Source organism: Aedes albopictus, chromosome 3 (assembly GCF_035046485.1).
Source record: "Aedes albopictus strain Foshan chromosome 3, AalbF5, whole genome shotgun sequence".
Lineage (NCBI taxonomy): Eukaryota > Metazoa > Arthropoda > Insecta > Diptera > Culicidae > Aedes > Aedes albopictus.
The window spans coordinates 421,526,684-421,544,752 of NC_085138.1; the positions used below are offsets into that span (position 1 = coordinate 421,526,684).

Here is an 18,069-nt window from a genome sequence, read left to right on the forward strand (position 1 = left end):
CTGATACACACCAAGTTTCATTGGCGTACAGCAGCACAAATTTCACGTTCGAGTTGAAAATTCTGATTTTTGTGCGTAGACTAATCTGGTTGTTTTTCCATACATTTCTTGAACTTGAACCAGCCCTCGCCTTTTTTATCCGTGTATCTTTGTCGATCTTGGTGCCACCATCGGCTGCCATTTGGCTACCAAGATATTGGAAGTTTTCAACATTCTCCACTGCTTGTTCAGCTACCGCAAAGCTGAAAGGGTTGGCCGTGTTTACATCCAACGATTTGTTCTTGTTGACGTTAATGGTTGGACCTGCCGCTGAGGAGCTATTATCAAGATCATCGAGCTTGCTCTGCATATCAGAGCGCCGTTGAGCTAGGAGAGCAACGTCATCGGACAGGTGCTCCATGGTAATGGGCTGCCACAGCAACCCACGATGTGGTTCACGGTCAATCGCTCCCAACAGGATCTCGTCGATTACGATGAGGTACAGTAGCGGTAATAGTATACATCCTTGCCTCACTCCAGCAACGACCCGGGTGTGATCGGGCAAGACACCGTTGTGGAATACTCTGCACGAAAATGCCCTGTACTGTGCTTCAATGAGGCCGATGTTTTTCTCAGGGACACCTTGCACTCAAAGATGTTCAGTAAGCTTAGAACTATCTGGTAATGAAGTCCTTGTTTCGAAAGTAAAGAATCAAGAAGAAAAATGTATCTCGTAACCGTAATGGCGAGAAAGAAGCTTTCGTTTCCAGCAAAGTTTTGCAGCAGGTTAGGAACTATTTGCAATGAAAATTTTGGGTCCAGATTTCTCCACTAGGTGGCACCAGTGTCAAAATCGTTTTAATCCTTGTTCTTATCCTTATACCTTTGAATACGAAAGCTAGAACTATGCAATTTTTTTAGCATAGTTGTTCAACAAGCTTAAAACTATTTGGTAATAAAGGTAGCGTTTCGGAATTCATTCGCTAGATTGGCACAAAAATTCAGTTTCACTGAACATAAAGTGCTTAGTAATTAGTGACATCCCTTTTTTTATTATACTTTCCAGGAAAACATCCGTTATGAAACCGGAAAGTGATAAAGTGCCTATTACCCATATCTTTACCCAGATTCAATAAATCTGGGTTTATGGATACCCCGATTTTGACAGCTTTGAACAAGATACAAATCTGGGTACGATCGGCCCAATGGCTAAGTCATTTCAGGTTATCGTGTACAATCAAGAAAAATGCAATGATTCCCTTATTCAGTATCTGAAATTTCCACATATCCAGATAAGCAAAGAAGATTCTTACGATCTGCGTAACTTAACAAACGAAAATAAACCAACATCAGAATGAAAGTATATCGACTCGAACTGGCTTCGTTTCTGCTTCCTTTACACTCTTTACATTTTACTTATCAAAGTTCTGCGTGTCTATGTCGCACACATGATACTGGGAGCGGCGACGCCAGTAACAGAAACATAAACACGGGAATCCTTGGGGGGTTTTGTAATCACTGCAGAAAAGTAGCTTGGAAAAATCCCCGGAGGAATTTTCGGTGAAATACATAGAGGAATCCAAGGAGAATGTTCATAGGAACTCCTAGAGGAATTCATAGGAAAATTCTCGGCGTAGTCTCTGGAGAAATTTCCGGAGAATTTGTTGCACTGATCCCTTGAGAAATTTCTGGAGGAATTTCTGAAGAAATTACTGGACGAATCCCTGAAGGAACTTCTGCTGCATCCCTAGTTAAATTTCGGTAGGAATCGCTGACGAAACTTTCCTCTTTAAGGAATTTTTTGGAGAAATTCCTAGGACATTCTCGAGTGAAGTTACTGATAGAACCCCTAGATAAATCCAAAAAGAAATCTCTAGAGAAGCTTCTTGCAGGAATCTGTGGAGCAATTTTTTGATGAATCTTATCTTCAGAAAAAAAGAGGACCAATAAAGGTCTTCCGACTGCAAAAGCCGAAAACCATACCATATAAGTTTTTACCGTCGATAACACCCAAATTTCCTTGAGAAGTTCAAGCACAAGTACATGGAGTAATCCTTATAGGAATTCTTGTATAATTATCAAGTGGAATACCTAGATAAATCCCTTGTGAGTTTTATCTAGAAATACCTGGGCAAGTCCCTAAGGAGATAACCTTACAGACATTCCTGGGTATACCCCTGGTGGTATTTCTGGTGGAATTTTTGGTGAAATTCTTGGAAAATCCCTGCAAGAACACCTAGAGTAATGCCAACAGGAATTCCTGGATAAATCTCCAGTGGTGTGGCATTCGTGGAGAAATTCCTGGCTCAGGCTCTAGCGAAAACCCTTAAAAAAAATTAATGGAAAGTTTTTGGATCGATCTTTCGTAAAATTCTTGGATATATTCTTGAACTGATTCAAAAAATGGAACCATTCAAACAGTGCCGGATTTAGGCTTCGGGGGGCCCGGGGCAAACTTTTTAGAGTAGGCCCCCAAAAGCAAGATTTTAAAGATATAAACCTTATATTAATTTTTGTCAATGTTGTGTAAGTCGTATTTCTTAAATTTACTGTTTTTTTTGCGATTGCAATATTTTATGAGTACTTCAAGACTTAGACTGAAAAAAGTTAGGTCTTCAAAGGGCAACTGTAGCAATAAATTTAAGAAAACGTCGGTGAAACCATAAATATAGATATGTAAAACCGCTGCTCCGAGATGTTTTAGGAAGCTAGTATTCCAAAATTGATCCGAATTTCCTAAACATCTCCTGGAATAATTATCATATCTTTCCCATAAAAACATCTGTCCTAAACGAACTGAGGCACATGGGTATTGAGAATGTGTTTCCAGAATATAATCGTATTATCAACAGAAGCATGCACAATCATTGTCAAATAAGCGATTGAATTGTTAAACTATCAATGAAATTACATTTCTATTGATACACAAACATCGTTTAATTTACTATGAAAGAAATAATCTTTAGTTTTGTTAAGAAACGTTTTTGTTTTTTTCTACAGAACTCAATAAAAACTTTCAAGAGGTTTCAGAGAAACTCGTGTACACCAAAATAAATAAGAAACTTCTTTTTTTTTTCAATTGATGAATATTACCTCTCTGGAGAAACAATTGAATCGTTTAGTCGTTTTTTTAAATTTCAATTGTTTTGCATTTATCAATTAATTGACAAAACAGTTTTATGGTTTTAGAATGGCTGCTCATATAGAGGAAGCATCCCACAAAAACTGTAAATCCATTCTAAAAATAGTGCCACTGCACCAAAAATCATGAAGTTTAGGATTTCGATTTATTCTCAAATCAAATTTCGGATTATGAAATAATCTCGGTACTTTTGGTAACCCAGTTACAGCTACTCTAGGACAACTGTGTTTTTAAATAAGTTCGTTGAACAAAATATATATAGTGCTTCGGGATTCTTGGGGGGCCCTTCAATCGGGGGGCCCGGGGCACTTGCCCCCATTGCCCCTCCTTAAATCCGGGCCTGCATTCAAAGAATGGAAAGGTAGCAAAGAAGAAAAATGTTGTCCAGATTCTCATGACCCTGGAATCATAAGCTAGAGAAGTTTTTCGGGAAATTGTGAAAATTTCATCAAAAGCCTTAAAAAAACCTAAAAAGTTATAACCATGTGCTTGCCGGCTGTTCGGGTCCGTATGAAGTTGATCATCAATATTAACTTCTTTTCCCGATCAGCCTAGATAGCTGTGTAGTGTCGGTAGCGGTTGTCCCAATTGGCTAAGAATAACACTACGGATCACCTGTTCCGGGGGTAAAAGTCCACTAAACAGGGAACCCCAATCCAAGGTGTCAGGCGACCCGTGCTGATGGATGAATGATTGAGGGGGTTTAAAATATGCTCGATCTTTAAAGGAGCCCGTAACGTAGGTAGATCGCCTTTATGTGTTGCGTTACGGTTCAAGATCTACCAAACCGAACCCTAGTGACATCCGGTTTGTGAAGTTGGGGTAATGTGTTTTGGTAATAAGGATTCGTGGTACAAAGTCCTTGTTACTGGTGACAGTTTCTAAAATTGCATTTATTCTGCCTTGCTGATAGTTAAAGAATCGGACTTTGCCCACCCGAGACTACACTTGATGTTAGGAAAACAAACATGCTTTACGTATCTAATTGCGTACTAACCTATCAAGGACTGTTAAGTTCTGGTAATTCAAGGACTCACGTGCATTCTTATTGCAGAACACATTCTCTAATTTGACAGAATTTTGCAACTAGCCTAAAGTCCCGGGTTTTTCTTTGTTGTCCTGGGACTAAACTAGAAGCAAGACATGGATGGGGCTAGAGTTCCGATGCATGGATAAATATCAGTACCACCGTTTTGTTTTTCTCAGAATTCAAATAGATTGGGTTTGATTAGGGGCGCTCTTTCACTGGGATTTAAATCTCTATGATAACGGTACCTTTTCGTCGCAATCGATTTCTTGCACCTCTGGGATAACAAAACAGGAACTGTACAGAAATCGATGCTTCATTGCCTCTCAATGACAATGGAGTAGTACGACATGCACTAAATACTAAGGATACGGGTAATGCTACAAAAGATCTAAATACTGGTCGCAGTGGCTCACCCGAACAGAAAAAAAACCATGTGCTTTTCCGGAGACGAAAAATGTATGTTGATAAGGAGATGGTTAATGTAGAATGTAGGTTTTTAAATCAACAAACAAACTCAACAAACCTACTCCTCACATATATTGTGGTATCGATTTTTTTTTATTCAACCAAAAACCATAAATTACCAAGCTTGCACTACGTGCTGCAATATTCCACACATCGCACCATCTCCGCATAGCAAGTCGCAGCTACACACACCTCCGGTGTTACTCGTCGCTGCAGTGCATATCATAGCAATTTCATCAGCAGACGAAACACAACTTCACCGTGGTACCCGACCCAGCCAGCAACCCTCCGAACGAACCCAAAATCCAAACCATATGCGCTTGTTCATTGCATTTCCTTTTATTTTCTCTCCCCGTGTCCCACCAACAGACAACAGCGCCAAAATCGACTGCACCAAAAGCCGAAACTCGCTGCTCTGCCGTGGAAAGCGTGGCGATAAGCTTGTGGTGGCTGCCGCCCTAACCGCCGGATCCCCTTCGTCTGCGATGCTGCCCACCGGAGGCCCATTGCTGGCCCCGGTGATGTCGTCCTCCGATGTCCCGGTGCAAATCGTTGACCATCCGGTCAACGTGGTTGTTAATGAAAGTGCCGCGGCTATTTTTAATTGCGGCTTCCAGTCACTCGTTGCCGGTGAGTCCGGTCCGTTGGTGCTGAAGTGGCGCAAGGACGGTAAGGTGATCCGGAAGTGGGATAGCGGTGTTGCTGCTGCTGCTGGTAGTGCTGCTGCGGAACTGGATGGAGAGACGACCGAGAGTTCCATGTATCGAGATGATGGTGAGTTTGTGGTTGTTGAATTTGGGGGGTATCGCACAATATTTTCATGTTTTTGTTATTTTTTTCGTGGCAGGTCGAATCCACGTGGACAAGAACAACGGTTCGTTGATGTTCAATTCAGTCATTGCCAGCGATGAAGGCAGCTACGATTGTCAGGTTACTAATAATGGGAGCGAGTTTTTGGTGACATCCAATGCTGCCGAACTTCAAATCATCTGTAAGTAACTCTGCTCGACAAATAAAAAAAAAAATCCACCTATCCCCTAACCCAATGCAAATTCCAATTCGGTCCTCAATCTGTTATATACCGATCTTGGCCAGGGAGAAAGCAAGGGCTTCTTTTTTATTGTTGTCATATGTTATGCTCTGTCTTAATTGTTTGAAAGCTGGTTACAGAATGATCTCAAAAACTAGACTTGCCATGCTGTCAGCATGGCTAAGTTATAGTTTGTTCTGCTACAATATTTCTATTAGATGCTTAACAAATATCAATGCATTAACTGGACATTTCCCCTCTCTTTCAAACTGTTTAGCAAACCTTCGATTCACTCCGAAGCCGCCATCAACCAAGAATCTAGAGCTGGGATCCGTCGCCAAAATACACTGCAAAGCTCAAGGAACGCCTGCTCCGTTGGTCCACTGGAGAATCGAAGGAACCAAATCGGACCTCCCGGAATCGGTCGAGGACGTGAACGGGACGCTCACGTTCCGCACCGTTTCCACAGATCATCGCGGAAGTTACACGTGTGTGGCTTCCAACAGCCAAGGAGAGATCACTGCGTCCGTTCAGGTTCACGTGGTTGTCGCGCCAAAGTTTGAAATCGCCCCGGAAGGATCGATCCAGGTGGCCGAGATGGGAACGGTGTTCATCCATTGCGTTGCGACGGGCGACCCAAAGCCTACCGTTCAGTGGGATAAGGATCTGCAATATCTGCACAGTTCCAACCAGACCGAAGAGGAGCGGTACAGGATACTGGACAATGGGACGCTGGTGCTGACCGAGGTGCACCTGGATGATGACGGGAACTATGGTTGTACAATCGGGAACAGTGCAGGGCTGAAGCGTGAAGAGGTTCATCTGATTGTTAAACGTAAGTAAAACTTAAATACGATACATTCTATGGTAGCTGATACACTCTAGGGTGCATCAATGCCCAAGCAACACACTTGGACATTAATAAGTCCCTGTAATTTGTATGCAACTATATTGAAAGTTATGCCATTTGAACCAATTGTCTTATTAACGACTAAATTGCAACCAAAAAAGCGCAAGAGGTGGAGCCAATATAAAACATCTATTCGTGATATAAACGCTTTTAATACGCAATCGAATTATAACCAAGATACAACTTATAGTCGACTTAAAAAATGGTGACCGATTCGACAACTAGTCAGCTAGTCACCACATTCGTCACTGCCAGTTATTATGCATCAACAGTTTCGTTCATGTGAATAATAAATTGTGTGCATAAATATACCGCAAATAAGACTGACCGAGAACGTCAATTTGTGTGCCGTTCCAGATTTATCGGTAAGTTACGCATTTTAGCTCCGTATTCTCAACGCGCCTCAGCCTACCTATCATTTTGCGAGTGAAAATTTAAGCATTTGTGGTAAAAATTAACTCGCCATATTGCTTTGGCGGAGTGCATTTCAGCAGCTTATTTAATGCACCCATAAAATGCTGCAAATTAATTTTAGAATTTTGAAAGATACTATTTGCTGAATCATGTCTATGGGAATCCGTATTTACAAAGTACAACAATGCTGCACGTGGTACACGAAACCGCCAAACTACCAAAAATTGGATTCTTTTGACGCAATCCTATACCTAGTTCGGCCCGATAAGTCAACATATGAGTGAATCGATTAAACTCACGCATGGTAAATTGCCTTTACCTCCACCTAAAAATATACTCAAGAGTAGGAAAATTCAACCCAAGACCCGCTTCATTCAACCCAAATTTGGGTAAATCTACATTTACCCAAAATTGGCTTATTGGCCTCAAGGACCCTCATTGAATAGACGCATCTCTGTTTGTTTACGACAACATCTGTGGGGGAGAGAGGAAAAACAACCTAATTTTGGGTAACTAATCAATTTGATATACTCATTTTAGGGTAAAATCGACCCAAAGTAAGGTAGTTTGAATTTTCCGTCCTACACGGAATAAATAACCAAAAAAGCAGACACTTGGACGTGTACTTCCCATTTATGTCGACAAGAGGCTGTCCATTTATTGCGTACCGAATATTTCACGTTTTTTGTAAAAAATGTAAACCTATTGTAAAATTTTTCGTGGGAAACTCCTAATATTTTTGTACGTTACGTTAGATTTCTCGAAACCCCTATTCAAATCTTCCCAGTGGTAGGTACCAGTCGTTCAGTACTGCGAAAATGAGGCAGAATTTTTTTTATTGGGTCAATATTATACTTCCAATCAGATTGTTTTTTCTCTTTTACCACTTTAATTTTATAAAATTTGGAATAAAAGATTAATTTATGAAGAAAAGATTACATTTTATTTGTACATGCTTTCGTTATTTTTGGAACATTTTGGTTTTTAATAGTGCATTTTATATTTTTCGTGATCACAAAAACATTTTGCCGCACATTTTGGAACTTCTATCTCTCCTGTCAAAATTGTTCGTTATGTTCTAAATAAGTTCCAGGTGCAACATGTTTATAACAATCAGAATCAATGTTTTGGTTGATTTGGTTTGTAAACGGTTGTAACTAAGATTCGTTGAAACATTCAGATTATTCTTCAGTTACAAATCGGTTTTGCAAGTTTCGACTAATGATGACGTTTGTTTTCATTTTGCTAGTTGTTATAAAACTGTTACACCTCAGTTTGGCATTAACAACAGGATTTTAATAGGTTTTAATTTTGTTTGCTTCATGAAAACTCAGTTGCAACATGTTTGCAACGATGATCATTTCCATTTTAGTTGCAGGTGCTACTTGGGTGGTTCTCACTGAACATCCTATGGTTTTCCATAGGCTATCCATAGGTAATCCATTACTGATTACTGGCCATAAGCTCCTACCAACTTGATTAGCGTAATTTGTGGTGGAGGTGGACTCTCTATGTCGTTTCTGTGGCACGATAAACACACTTCTCCAGCAGTACTGTTTTCATGATGTAAAGTCCTTATTGGCCTGAGTCTCAGCTTATTATTCTATGAGTACTTCTACAGCTATCAACCGAAAGCTTCATTTGCCAATGATTATTTTGCTTGTGCATTTCATGAGGCAGGCACGAAAATTTTCTATGCCAAAGCTTTTTTTTCCGAAAATTTTCTGGATCGATTGGGAAAAAACCATGACTTCCGCGTGGTATTGCTGAATATCCATGCGTTTACTACTTCGGCATATGAGCGTGAAGTTCCACCCGATCCTTTCAGAAGTATCACCTGAGATTCCTCTAAGCGTTCCACTGGAATTACTCTTGGAGTTCCACTTATGATTTCTTTAGGAATTACATATGAGATTTCTATAGTTTTACACTTGGGATTCCACCAGGGATTTTTTCAAGTTTTTCATCTGTCACTTCTCCAGCAGCTTCACCTGGAATCCATTCAGGGTTCCACCTGCGCAACCCAGACAACGTATAATGAAGTTTATGTTCATGTTATACGTACTTTTATGCGTTAAAGTTACATCGCATAAGATGCAGCAAAAGTGCCTTATGCGTACAAAAGTGGAGGCGCTATACGTGCATTGACGGAACAATAATAACGCTATATGACTTGAAGCGATATCTTATGCGACGCATCGCGTGCACTATTGCGACGCAATTTAGCATCTTATGCGATTTGATAATATTAAAAAAAAAAAAGCAATTCTGTCAGCTCGATATCGAACTAATGACCTCTGGATTGTCGTGCCACACTTCACACACACAACAGCAAACGCTACTTATGAAACAAGCTGATTAATTATCATGATATTCTAACTCACCTCAGTGTTTGCTGGAATGCACTTGGTTCACTTGCGCTGTGCATGTTTGGCAGGCTTAAATCGATTTCTCGTACAGTTTTCACTGCCCCTCTCTGGCTAGCACATCTCATTGTTGATTATCAAGCCAACAAAACAAATAATGATGACTTTGCAACCATAATTATGGCTGTTCACTTTCTTGTAGCTTTTTGGCACTACATCCACAGTGTAACAGAAACTCTTTAATTGTTATCACATATCAGATCGCGTAATGCCAACATAAACGCTTCTAGCTTATGCGAGTTTGTATGCACACTTCAACGAGTTTATTTGTAATTCTATGCGATTTCATCCATACATACATAGTGACTTAAAATAGTACTTTATACGATGTACAACGTGGTTTCTCATGCGACTCCTGGATGTCTGGGAAGTAATACACTTGTCACACAAAAAAAAAACAAGAAGCAATTATTCAATTCCTGTAGGCGAAGGATTTCTCAAAGGAACTACGAGAAACTACCTCAGGAATTCTCGGAAAATTTTTACAAGTTTTCGAAGAACTCCTTAATAAATTTCCACAGGTACTCCTGAAAAAGATACCAGGTAAACTGCTGGAAAAAATATAGGAGGAACCCTTATAGAATTTCCTAGAGAAATTCCTGAAAGAAATCAGAAGAAGCTCTTGAAAAATTCCATAAGAATTCTTGAAGGAATTCACAGAGGTACTCTTGGAGGAAATACTGAAGGAATTCCTGCATGAACATCGGAATAAAAAAAAATAAAAAATCGGAATTTTCTAAAAACAAACTCAAAGGTAATCCTGGGAAACTGCCGTAGAAATTTCCGAAGGAACTCCTCATAGAGTTCCAGGAGGTACTTCTGAAGAGTTCTTGGACGAACTCCTAAAGAATTGCCGGAGGAACTTTTTCAGAAGAACCTGGAGAAATTTCAGAATACTCGGTGGAAGTACCGGTTGACTTCCCAGAAGAACTTCTTAAAGATTTCTCAGCAGAAATCCCAAAGAGATTCCCAGCGGAAGCATTGAAGGAATTAAAAAAAAAGATCTGTTGAAGTTAGAACTTCTTAAAATCCCAAAGGAACTCCAGAAGAAATTCTCAAAGGAACTACTAAATGAATTCCCGTAAGTACTTCAAAGAAAATTCACAAAAGAGCTTTTGTAGAAAATCATGTAGAATATCATGAAGGCATGATGAACAAATCCCGAAAAAGTTCTCGAGGGAACAGAAGTATTAGTTGGAGTAGCTCTTGGAGGAATTTCCGGAGGAACTTCTGAAATGATTCCTCAAATAATTCCTAGAGGTACTCTGTAAAAGTTCTTGAAGGAACTGGGGATGTTTTTTTTTATTATCGTACAAATTGGGCCGAAGGGTCTCAAATTTTCATGAAATTTTTTCCACAGGCAGGGCTCATGGATATATGAACAAAAAAAAAAAATTGGGAAAATTCAGGGTCGCCTAATTTTCCGAAAAACTCAGATGGAAATTTTTGTTTCCCCATTACACTACTTACTTTGAAAAATCATAACTCAAGAACGAAGCAACATAGAAACAAAGTTTTTTTTTAGAAAATGAAGGCAAATTTTCTCAGAAATCCTAAAAAAATATAAACTCGAAAAAGTTTTCCAAAAAATTTTCCACAGTTGAGTAAATTCGTAAAGAACTGCCGGAAAAACCAATGCCCGAACTCGAAAAAAAATCAAAAAATATTTTTGAGAAGGTTATGCTATAAGCTTTAATCGCTGAAATTTTTGGAATGCACTTCTTTTTCGTTTTTGAGTTATGGCCAATTTTGTTGAAAAATGTCCAAATGTCATATAAGCCTTTTCTTTGAAAAATCATAACTCAAGAACGAAGCATCGTAGAAGAAACAAAGTTTGTTTAGAAAATGAAAGCGAATTTTCTCAGGAATAAAAAAAAATGTGAAAAGGGAAAAGTTTTCCACAAGATTTTCCACCGTTGAGGAAATTGATAATAAAAAGCCGGAAAAAACTATTCCCGACCTCGAAATTTTCAAACAAATATTTTTGACAAAGTAGTTTCATAAATCAAAGCTTATAAAAGCCGGAAAAACTATTCCCCTTTTCGCGGAAAATTTTCAAAAAAATATTTTTGTGAAGGTAGTTTGATAAGTTTTGATCGCTGAAATTTTTGGAATGGACTTTTTATTTCTTTCTTGAGTTATGGTCAATTTTGTGAAAAATAACCATGTACGCATAATTATATGGCCATTTTCACATAATTGGTCATAACTCAAGAACGAAAAACAAGTGCATTCCAAAAATTTCAGCGATTGAAGCTTATGGCATAACCTTCTCAAAAATATTTTTTCATTTTTTTTTTCGAGTTCGGGCATTGGTTTTTCCGGCATTTCTTTACGAATTCTCTCAACTGTGGAAAACATTTTTCCAGTAGGGTAATTTGCCAACTGTTGCACGGCTAAAAATTCGCCAAATATTGCACACCCCATAAGAAAAGCATGGAATGTGCAACAATAGGCGAGTTTTTATCCGTGCAACAATTGGCAAATTACCCTACTTTTTTTTTTGATTTCTGAGAAAATTTGCTTTCATTTCATAAAAAAAACTTTCTTTCTATGATGCTTCGTTCTTGAGTTATGATGTTTCTAAGTAAGTAGTGTCAGAGGAAAACAAGAATTTCCACCAGAGTTTTCCGGGAAAATAGGCGACCCTGATTTTTTCTCAATTTTTTTGTTCATATATTCATGAGCTCTGCCTGTGAGAAAAATCATAAAAAACCCTTTGGTTGAATTTGTACGATAATAAAAAAAAATGCTTGTTTCTGAGAGGAACACCCGAATATTTTCCCAGAGGAAGTATCGAAGCAATTCCTAAAGGAATACCTGAAGTTGAAGTTGAAGTTCTTTACGAACTCTTCTGAAGGCATTTTTTTGATTTTTTTTCTACGAACTTGATGTAAATTCTACAATCTTTCAAGGACTTTCTAGTAGGAATTTCTAAAAGATCCCGGAGAATCTCTTTAAGAAATTCCTGGAGGTCCATCTGAAGGAGTCCTAAGAAGAACTTAAGAATGAATTCTTATCGGGGCTCATGGAGAAACTCTTGTAAATGGTTATAAAGGCCTTCTTGAAGATATTTTTTAAGTAATTCCCGAAAAAAAAAGTCTTATGGAGTACTACTTAGAGAAAATTCCGGAGGAGCTTCTGAAGTTATTCTCGGAAGAACTTCTTAGACAATGAACTTTCAAAAGCATTACTGGACTACTGGGGATCTCTTGAAGAAATTTCCGGAGTAATTTATCGAAGAATTCCTGGAGGTTTCCATGAAAAAGTTCTTGGAGGAACTCCTTAATCGACCGGAAATTGAAACCATCACATCCGCATGGTTTTGCTGAATACCCGTGCACTTACCTCATCAGCCTCCCCCAATTTCTTGAGAAATTCTCTTAGGGATTCCAGAAATTTAGAACTATGATTTTTTAGGAAATTATTCCCGTAGTTTCGTCAGACATATCTCCATGGATATTGAGAGATCCACGTAGAAATTATTTTAGATATTTCCTCCAGTCATTTTTTCGTAAGTTCTGCTTAAGAAATTTGTCAAAAAATCACTGGAAAAATTATTTGAAGAATCTCTGAAGGAATTTCCCAGGATGATTGTCTGAAGGAATACCTTAAAAATCTTGGTGATACCTTTGGAGATTCCTAGAAGAAATTTTTTAAAATTTTCAGGCAGGATTCCTGTACAACAAAACCCTGAAGCAATTTCTGAAGCTATCACTAAAGGAGTTACTGGATGAATGCCTAGAAGAGTACTTAAAAAAAGTAATTCTGCGGAAAAATTGCTTGAAAATTTTGTAAGGGGCTCCTGGAGGAAACTGTAGAGGAATTTATGCAGGAATCTCCTACAAATGTCTGCAAAATGTGCAAATAAATGTACTGGTGGAAATCTTAAAGAAATTCCATGATGAATTTCTAAGGAATTCGCTGAGAATTTTCTGAAGGAAAACTCTTGGAGTTACCTTTGGAGAAATACCTAAAATAACTTATTAAACAATTCTTAAAGGAATTATTACGGGGAATTTCTTCAAGAACTCTACCAGTCCATTTATTTGGAAATTTTGCAGACATTTGTAGGAGATTTCTACATAAATTCCTCTACAGTTTCCTCTAGAAACCCCTTTCAAAATTTTCAAGCAATTTTTTCTCGGATTTACTCAGATAGCTTCAGAAATTGCTTCAGGGTTTTGTTGTAGAGGAATCCCGCCTGAAAATTTTAAAGAACTTTTTCTAGGAGTCTCCAAAGGTATCACCAGGATTTTTAAGGTATTCTTTCAGACAATCATCCTGGGATCTGTTTAGAAATTCCTTCAGAGATTCTGCAAATACTGCAGCATAAAAAAAATCTTGAACGAATTCTTAAAATAACGAATTCTTGGAATAACTGATAATCCATCTCAGGTAAAAATACAAGAGACATTCTGGAGCAACTTCTGCAGGATTTTCTGAGAGAATCTTTGGAAAAATTCATAAATTCTCACCGAACAAATTTCCGAAAAAAAAATCTGAAGATTCCTGCAAGGGATCTTTGGTTTGAATAAATCCCAAGCAATCCTTTTGGGATCTTCTAAACATACCTCTGGAGAAATCTTTGGACATTTTTTCATCTAAATTTTTATTTTCTGAAGAAAAAATACTGGAATAATTTCTGAAACAATCATTGAAAGGATCTCTGAATCTCTGTAAGAAAAGTTTCCCCTAAGATTGCAAAAGTTGAACAAATTTTTTGAGAAATTTCTGAAAAGGGAACCTTAGAGAAATTCTTTCTTGAAAATATTCCAGGAGAAATACCAAAGAAAAACTCCTGGAGTGAATTCTTATAATACTTTTGGAAGTGTGCCTTCAGAAAGAATTGCCTGCAAAAACTTCTATAGTATTTTTTTGAAGGGTGAACCACAAAGAATTCCTGAAGGAACCTTAGAAGGAATTTCCGAAGAAACCCGTAGACTAGTTTCACGATACATTTTTGAACAATTTCTTTAAAAACTTCTGAAGAAATTTCTTTTGGCGATACCTTAGAAAATGGAAGAAATTGTAACAAAAAAATGCTTAGGAAATTTCTGGAAACGTGTCTGGCGGAAACTAAAGAGGGATGTCTGAAGGAATCTCTTACAAATGTCTGCAGAAATTCCAAACAAGTGGACAGGTGAAATTCTTGAAAAAATCCCTAAATGAATTTCTCAGGGACCCTCGAAAAGATCCAGGAGATACCTTTGGACGAATATTAAGAACAATTGCTTTAACATTTCTAAAGGAATGTTAATCCTCAAGTTTCCTGGAGAAAATTGTGAAGGAAATCAAGCCGAATAAAAAAAATTCTGGAGGAAGTATTAAAATATCAATTGAAGAAATTTCCCAAAAATGTATTTCTTAAGAAATATGAAAATACTGGAGAATCCTTTATTGTAAAAATGCAACGGAAAAGATCATGGAATAATTTCTACATGAATTACTGAGATAATCTTATTAATAACTTGAAACATCACCGAACAAATTTTTGAAGAGGTTGCAGTAGATTCTTTAAAAGAGATCCCAGATCTGAATAGATCCCAAGCAATCCTAGGAGAAATTTTCGAACGAACCTCTAAAGAAATTGTTGGAGAAATCTCTTGAGATTTTTCAAGAGGAACTTCTAAATTGTTGCCTGATAGAATCCCTTAAGAAATGAAGGAACACTCAAAGGAATTTCTGGAAAAAATCCAACAACGGAAAGAGTTTCTAAAAAACTAATTTCTAAAGGATTTTGCGAAAGAAAATCACCTGAAATTGCAAATTTTTGAAAAAAAAAAACATGGAGAAACCCCTAGAAAAATTTCTTGAAAAAATCCAAGAGAAATCTCAAACTCCTAGAGGAGATTCTGGTAATATGCTTGGAAGAGTTTATTCAGAAATATTTAAGAAATACATAAAGGAATACCTAAAGTAATCTCAAGAGGAATTTCCGAAGCAATCCGTAGACTAGTTTCAAGATGAATATTTTAACTTTTGAAGTATGTATTCCCGACAGAAACTCTAGAGGAATTCTTGGAGAAATTTTCGCAAAAATACATGATAGGAATGCATTCTAAAGGGATACCTGGAGTAATCTTTAAAGGAATTTGGGACAGAATATTTCTAGGAAATTTATTTTCATGAAAATGCCGGAAAAATATCCTTTCTCCGGAAATTTGAGAAAAAGTTCCAAGTATGAAAAAGAATTTCTTCAATCTTGAGGCAATCCCAAACAAAAGAAATTCTTGTGGTAATCCTAAAAGATTTTCAAATGAATCCCTGAAAAAAAAACTAGGAATTGGATCATTGCAAACGTTTTTTTTTTGCTTTTAGAGGAATTGTAGCTTATCTTGCAATGAAATCTGTACATGTCATTTTGCGAAAAAAATAAACTATTCCTGAAACAGTTTTGTTATTATTGAAGTAACGACTTTCCCAAGAATTATGATCAAATCTTCAGATGAATGCCTGAAAACATCCTCGAGGGCTCCTTTTGAACAATAAATTCAGGAGCTCTGAATTAAACTCAGATTTTTTTTTTTACAAATTCGATAATAATTGATACGGTTCTCACATCTGAAGACTTGATGCAGATTGCAGAATTTCGTGGAAGAAGGCAGGGATACGATCTAGACAATTTTCACAAAGAAGCTAATAAGCAATTTTTGGGGGTACTTCGAAGAAATTCTGTGTAGAACTTCTGAAGGTTCCCAAAACGAAAATTCCAGATGAGATTCTTTGAGAAATCATCCAAAAAAATTACCGAAAAAAATCCTAACAAGTTCTCGGAGAAACTACTTGATAAATGTCAGCAAACACTCCTTAAAAATCTAGGAGGAACTTTCAAAGGATTTTTCGAAGGAATTCTGGAAAAAAAAATCAGAAGAAACTCCTTAAAGAGTATGAAGGAATTCTTAAGGAAATTCGCCGAAGAATTCATGCAAGAAGTTTTGGAGGTTCAAGGGACAGAATCGAGAAGTTTCTGACAAAAGCTAAAAAAGCTTTATAACGGCATTTCAGAGAAACTCATGCATAATTACCGGAAGAACTCCTCGTAGAGTTCCCGAAAGAACACCTGCAGTAAATTTCGGTAGAAACTTAGGCGTAGAAATTTCTGAAAAAGCTCCTAGGAAAGCTTCAACAAAAATTTAAGAGGAGCTCCTGAATGACTTCCCACAGGAATTTCTCAAGGTTTTCTTAGGAGAACTCCAAAAGAAATTTCATGACGAAGTCATGAATCCATTCAAAAATTAATCACTGGAGGAATTCATAGAGAATCTCCTAAATGAATTCTTGAAGGAATTTTATTTAGGCTGATTTTGAAAAAAAAAACAAAGATATTCACAGAGGAATTCCGAAAAAAAAAACCTTGGGGGAAAAACTCAAGAAGCTCCTGTGTGAACTTTTGATTATTTTTTTTCAGGAATTCTTGAAGGAATAAAATAAAATCTCTAGAAATTCATGGAGGAATCCCTTATGTGTTTCTTGGAGAAATAAGAAAAATACTCCTAAAGACATCCCTGGAGAAACTCCTGAAAAGTTCTTGAAGCAACTCCTATTGAAAGGCCCGAAGGGACCCCCGAAGATTGCAATAAGTTTTGGTAGAATTACTGGAGATGCTTTCAAAGGAATTCGTGGAGAAGTTTTAGAAGAAACTTCGCAATTGATTCCTGAATGACTTACCAGGGCAGATCATTGAGCAATTAGTAGAAGTCCATCTGAAAGAATCTACAGAGAAACTATAAAATGTATTCCTGTAGGAACTCCTTCAGAAATTCAGGAAAGAAGTAATAAAGGTATTCTCTGATAAATTTTGAAAGAAAATCGTGAAAAAGCTTTCAAAATAAATGTCGCAGTTCTTGCAGAAATTTCTGGAGGAAGTTCTGGGCTGATTCGCTGACTTTCATTAATATAAACTTTTAGAAGCATTCCTGGAGGTGCTCCTGTAAGAGTTCTTGGAGGAATTCTCGAACGAATGTCCAGAAAAAAAAACCCAAAGTAAGTTTTGCTATAATTTCCTGAGGATCTTTTGAAGAAGTTTCTGCAAAAGCTCCAGAAAGAATTCCTGGAGGATTTACGGAATGACTTCCCAGAGTAGTTATCAAGAATTTCTTAAAGGTACTCCCAAAGAAAAAAATTCGGAGGAAAATTTTAAATGAATTTAAATAAGAACTCCCCCAAGTAATTTTAGGAAATCCATAAAAATTCCAGTAGAACTCCAGAAGGAAGTTTTAACCTTCCGTAACTCGCGCGGTTGACTACCTGCGTTAGCATTACGCTAATGCTGACAAGGGAAGGTTACGATGGTGTCCCCCGGGGATTTCAACCGGACTATTTTTGTTGCATTCTACATGTGGAAATATGAATAAATCCAAAGCCTTTCGGGTGATGGGCCAGTGGTGTAGTCAGGAGGGGCTCTCAAAGGGGCAAATTAGGCAAAATATAACATAATTGAAAATGCTCAAACGTCATAAAAATGCATATTTCACAATGTATTGCTGTAGAAAAAAGGCAGAATATGCATGAATACATGATTTCGTATCAAATTTATTTTACCATAGGCGTTTCCAGGGTAAGAACCAGTTGAAGTTATTTTCATAAAAATGTATCTTGTTTATCACCCATCTCACCCTGGCAACGCCTATGGTAATTTTTTTTTACGAAATCGTGTATTCATGCATATTC

General features: G+C 37.5%; 1 protein-coding gene across 1 annotated transcript in view; it reads left to right on the forward strand.

Moving 5' to 3' along the window:
- LOC109433505 (tyrosine-protein kinase-like otk) overlaps window positions 1–18,069 on the forward strand; it is a 228,837-nt gene that overhangs the window by 175,104 nt on the left and 35,664 nt on the right. The window contains exons 7-9 of the mRNA XM_062856369.1: window positions 4,986–5,390; window positions 5,464–5,607; window positions 5,924–6,481. Of these exons, the coding sequence (XP_062712353.1) occupies window positions 4,986–5,390; window positions 5,464–5,607; window positions 5,924–6,481 (1,107 nt within the window). The remainder of the gene's footprint in view (window positions 1–4,985; window positions 5,391–5,463; window positions 5,608–5,923; window positions 6,482–18,069) is intronic.